The following is a 5214-nucleotide window of genomic DNA, read 5'->3' as shown; positions in this document are numbered from 1 at the left end:
AATGTTTAGATAGCAAAATCTCCAAAAATCCGTAATGTTTTTAACCCACATAAGAGCTTTCCCGGCCGCCAGCTAAATGCCCCGTCACGCAAAAGCCTGGAAATGCAAGCGTCCTGTATCACAAAACAAAGAACCCTTTTGAACCGAAAATGGAGAGGTTTGCTATTCTCGTTCCCAGAGTCCGCGCTGGACATTGAGAAGGAAGCGTAATTAAGAAGCGTAATACTGGGTCCCACTTGGCGCCTGCGCGTTTCGCAATGTTCCTCTTTCCCTATCCAACATGTCGAAGAGAGGTGAGGATGACAAGCAGTCGATGTTTATATCGTCTTGCATCGTTTTGTTTAAAGGCATTGCGGTCAAAATTTTGCTTATACTACAACATTCATTAAATTTCCTTTCTTCTGGTGTGTAAAGTTCGAATAACTTGCCCTGTGAGCTTTCAAATTCACGTGGTGAAAGTCAGTGTGTCTTGAAGACATAAATATTATCGCTCGTGGTGCTTTATATTTTTGTTGACTTTCGATCTTGGTTCTTAGTTAAAATCATCGTAATAAACTGACTTTCTTCTTAAGGAAAGGTTTCTAGGGTTTGTCTTTGTTAGTGATGGTCTGTCTTGTTGCTGAGATATAAATTTATACAGTAAACTTCGAGGGATGTAACAGTCGCGCAGACATGTCTTAAGAGTTTATAGGATCACACGCTTATAATACAGTCAACTCCCTTTATAGCAGATAATGTAGGGAGAGTGCGTAATAGCAAGAGTTTATGTGAGTCAAACATCTATAATTTGTTTTTACTGAGGAGTTTAGCTGCTGTCTGTATTATCGGGGTGTCTGCAAGGCGAGAGTTGACTGTATTATTCTGGACATGTTTTCTTCGAAACAGATTGTTAGTTGTCCTTGGTAGCATTTTGCCATTTCAGTGTGCAAAGAAAGTAGTGTCCGATAGCCGGGGGCTAGTGGATTTCGCTATTGGGCTAGTGATTTCTTTTATAAACTTGCCTGATGGGCAAATGAAGTTTTTTGAGGAATTGAAATTACAGAAGAACTGTGAAATCAATCTGCTCATCAAAACGTTTTTGGGGCTAGTTGAAATGATGTTTGGGCTAGTAAATGTTATCTTCAGCTTGCCCGAATGGCAAGCTGTAAAAATGATTTTTTTTTTTTTGCACCCTGCATTGACACTAAACTGTATCAAGGGAAACGTCTAAAGGAAAACTTGCTTCAGTAAATTAATATATGTGAAGCAATGTGTGGTATACTTTCTTTCTCCAGGACGTGGAGGTTCTTCCGGAGGGAAGTTTCGTATCTCCCTGGGTCTCCCAGTTGGTGCAGTAATAAACTGCGCAGACAATACAGGCGCCAAAAACCTTTACATTATTGCTGTCAAGGGAATCAAGGGTCGCCTGAACAGATTACCAGCTGCAGGGTCAGGAGATATGGTATTAGCTACAGTCAAAAAGGGAAAACCAGAGCTCAGGAAAAAAGGTGAGAAAATTGTTAGGATTCCCTATGTTGATGGATTTAGTATTTTGCTGTGCATGTAATTTGCATTGACAACTCCTATGACTTAGTGAAGCAACATGCAAAATTTGTTCTTTATCTTACCCTTTTATTTTTCAAACTATGGCTCAAACTTATAATAGGAATAACCAAAGGTTAGGGAGTACAGGTGAGATTGATCAAAGGTCAAGTCACTCTTGATCCAATGCTGTGCTTTCAATAGCTTTCATGTGATAGAAGTTTAAAATGTATGTCACCAGGTAGTGTTCTATGGATCCCATTTATTCTTTGTGGGAGTCTGGTTGAATACTGGGTACATACTTGCCGTGCATACATAACAGCAACCAGGGCCCAGTTGTTCGAGTGCTGATTAAAGCTAGCCCGGGGTTAAATTTTAATCCCAGTTAATTTTTCTTTTGTTCAACGGCATTTTCTCAGATAATTTTCTCTATTCATTTGAGAGCATCCAGTCATCAGGTAGTAGAGAAAAAGAATTAAACTGCATTTGCTTTTTAATCTTTCATATCTGAATTCAAATTTCGTACTAACCCTGGGTTATCCTAACCCAGCTTTGAACAACCCTGCCCTGGAGATTAGACTTGCAGGCTCCTCTTGCCATCCACAATAGGCCATTTTTCCAATTACAACATTTTACTACAATGAGCAGAATTCATTTTGTTTTTGCTTTCCTATTGAAATTCATCTATCCTGCTGAGATTCTTCTAACAATTTCCAAAGTGAAATTTCACAAATATCCTGAATTTTTTTTGTGAAATCCTAAAAAATGGAAGAAAGCCCTTCATGTGTGCAAAAGTTCTGCCAAAGGGATTCCATTCGAGTGGTAACATCATCAAGGATTTTGTCAACAAATTGAAAAGTTAGAATGACAATTAACATTGCACCATAACTTTGTCTTAGCTCTTAAAGTAATATTATTGATTTTTTGTCAAATTTCTTGCCATTTTTTATGTTTAGTGATGCCTGCAGTGGTGATTAGACAACGGAAGGCATTCAGAAGAAAGAATGGCATGTTTATTTACTTTGAGGGTGAGTTCAAGGATTCAAGTCTATTTTCGTTATTCGCTTATTAAAGAATGTACAGCTGTAGCACACAGTCCTCTTTAATTTCAAGGTAGCATTCTTCTTCTTTTTTTGAAGTTGTAGCTTGCATTTTTGTTGTTATCAGCCTCTTAAACTTCAGCTTTGTGCAGGCAATGGAAATGCTGACAATTTAGCAGACTGAAAGAAGTGTGTGCTGGGCAAGAACTACCAGGCCCTGGGTTAGCGAGTAACTAACACAATCAAACCTAAAAAGACCAAAGAAAGATTTTTGACTCCAGTATTTGTTTGGAGCAAAATGTTTTCCTACTACAATACAATGCAATATTCTTTATTCAACGAAGGTGACGTAATAACCCAATGAGTTGTCTAACTTATGGCCCTCACAAAAATACAAAGTACACATATAAAAACAATGCCTAATCAGTAATATACGACTACAACAAGAGAAAAAATAGAACTAGACAAATGTATGGTTTAACATAGATATAAGATGATATAAACTAATTACCTTCTAATACAGTTACAATAAAGAGAAAAACGTAAAACATATTAATTCTTCAAGATGAGAAATGTTACTTGCAAACTTAAGGAATAAGATAGAGAGTTTATGCTTAAAATTATTTAATCTAGGTGAAAAAATAATAGAAGAAGGAGATACACATGCTACAGTTTGTTGTTTAAGTGTTGTGTCCAACTTCTTACATTCTTCTTTATGATCTTCTTCTCCTTGTTGCAGACAATGCAGGTGTCATAGTGAACAATAAGGGTGAAATGAAAGGTAAGATACGGCTATTTCCTTGCTGTTGATGAGGTCAATCTGTGGATGAGTGTAAGCAGTGATTTTGTTACAATTTGCTAATAGTGAGTCCGGGGAATCGTCTCACGAAAACCAGTCCAGAATCGAATGAGTCCCAGTTCAAAATCTAATGAGGCATTACTATAGTAAAAGATGCCAGAACTCTAATGAAACTAGACAATCACATTTAATCTGTAGTCTACTGTTAATAGCAAAGCACTTATCTCTGTAATACATTACCGTGGCGTTGACTCCCAAAGGACACAAGCTGTCAGTTATTCTGCATCCTTGAGAATTTTTTTGCGTCAGGGACACTTTACGCAGGGGTAACAAAATCACTGGTGTAGGTTATTAAAAGAGTTGAACGTAAAGCAATTTGTCTCGTAGGGGATGTGTAATTCGACCCAAAAAGGGTGCTGATAGTAGTAAAAATTAATATTATTCCTTGAAAATATTTCTCAGTTTTGCATTGGGCTAAGTTCCCTAGCTTATTCTTCCTAGCCAGCCAGCAATGAGCAAATAATGAAGATGTTGTTATTTTCCTGTTAACTTCAATGGTAAAAGAGTTAACTGAAATAATTGTACGCACTGACTGTCGCACATAAAGACACAGTGCAGCAACCCAGCAGTTTTGAGAGAAAATGGCGGAATAGTTTACACATCACATGAGGATAGAATATCCAAAACACAACAAGAACACGTACACATACATGTACTGTACCAACAGTGCCACTTGATTGATGATTGCTTTCCGGAATAATCCTTTCTTGCAACAAAAAACATACATTCATATCCTGAGACTGCTAAAGAGCAGCCAAATGTTCTTAAGATGGGAATTCTTACATGTACATGTACCGCTGTATATGTAGGTGTGCCTACATGTTTGTGTTAAGTGGGAGCATATGTTGTAGGTAAAATTGATTTAAGGTGAAACCATAGTTCAGCCTAGTTTGATATTCACAATTTTCTATGTCCTAGCCCTAACTATTCATAGGAGACAAAAGAAATTCTGGTTTAGTCTAAGAACACATTTTACATACATGCACAACACATACATCTACACCATATTTTGATGTTAATGAAGCTGGCCAAGCCATGTCTTTTATTCATAACTTTATGTGCATGTATATGAAACTACAAAATTTTGGTGGTCGAGCAAATTTTGACAGATGAAGATTATTGCAACTTTTTTCCTCTGGAGTTTAATGGTGGCATATCAGTCCACAAGGTCTCAGTCATTATTTTCTATCGGCATGGCTATGCTTTAGACAAATAGACTACAAGTAGTTCCCATTTTTCCTTAGGGATAGTAAAGCGAGCAAAATGCAAGCGCGTGTGAAAATCATCCCATGCAAGAGAGGCAAGCTGTTTCGCTTGCTCTACAATCCCTGAGAAAAAATGTGGACTACCCGTAGTCTATTATAAAAAAAGCCATGAGGAAAATACACTTGTACTGATGGTTTTTGATTATTTTCTGTAGGTTCTGCCATCACTGGCCCTGTAGCAAAAGAGTGTGCTGACCTGTGGCCAAGAATTGCTTCCAATGCTGGTAGCATTCAATGAAATGTACTGTACACTTGTTAAAATAAAGATGCTCTGACTTACCCATAATTTGTTTTTTTTCTTGTTTTATTTTCTTTCTCTTTTTGTGCTAAATTACAGTCAAACCTACAAAACTGTGAACTCGTGATATATTTCAGGAATGTTTATTGTGTTATGACCAATCACAGCAAAGATCAGGATGGTGAACTAGTCACCAAACCACAAACTCATTAACGTTCTTGTTTGGCGTGTTTCTTGCAACACAGTAACATTCTAGAAATTTCTGTATTTCTGGTGTTCACAGTTTTTCGG

General features: G+C 37.3%; 1 protein-coding gene across 1 annotated transcript; it reads left to right on the top strand.

Moving 5' to 3' along the window:
- The first annotated feature begins 227 nt into the window (after nt 1–227).
- Nucleotides 228–4971, top strand: LOC140929282 (large ribosomal subunit protein uL14). The gene is made up of 5 exons (XM_073379087.1): nt 228–293; nt 1275–1487; nt 2478–2549; nt 3301–3342; nt 4841–4971. Exons 1-5 carry the CDS (start codon nt 281–283, stop codon nt 4921–4923), a joined length of 423 nt encoding a protein of 140 aa, XP_073235188.1. The 5' UTR covers nt 228–280; the 3' UTR covers nt 4924–4971.
- The last annotated feature ends 243 nt before the right edge of the window (nt 4972–5214 follow it).

This window comes from Porites lutea, chromosome 3 (genome assembly GCF_958299795.1).
Source record: "Porites lutea chromosome 3, jaPorLute2.1, whole genome shotgun sequence".
NCBI classification, from domain to species: domain Eukaryota; kingdom Metazoa; phylum Cnidaria; class Anthozoa; order Scleractinia; family Poritidae; genus Porites; species Porites lutea.
The sequence above is the reverse complement of the archived record's forward strand: the minus strand, read 5'-3'. Positions and strand labels throughout refer to the sequence as shown.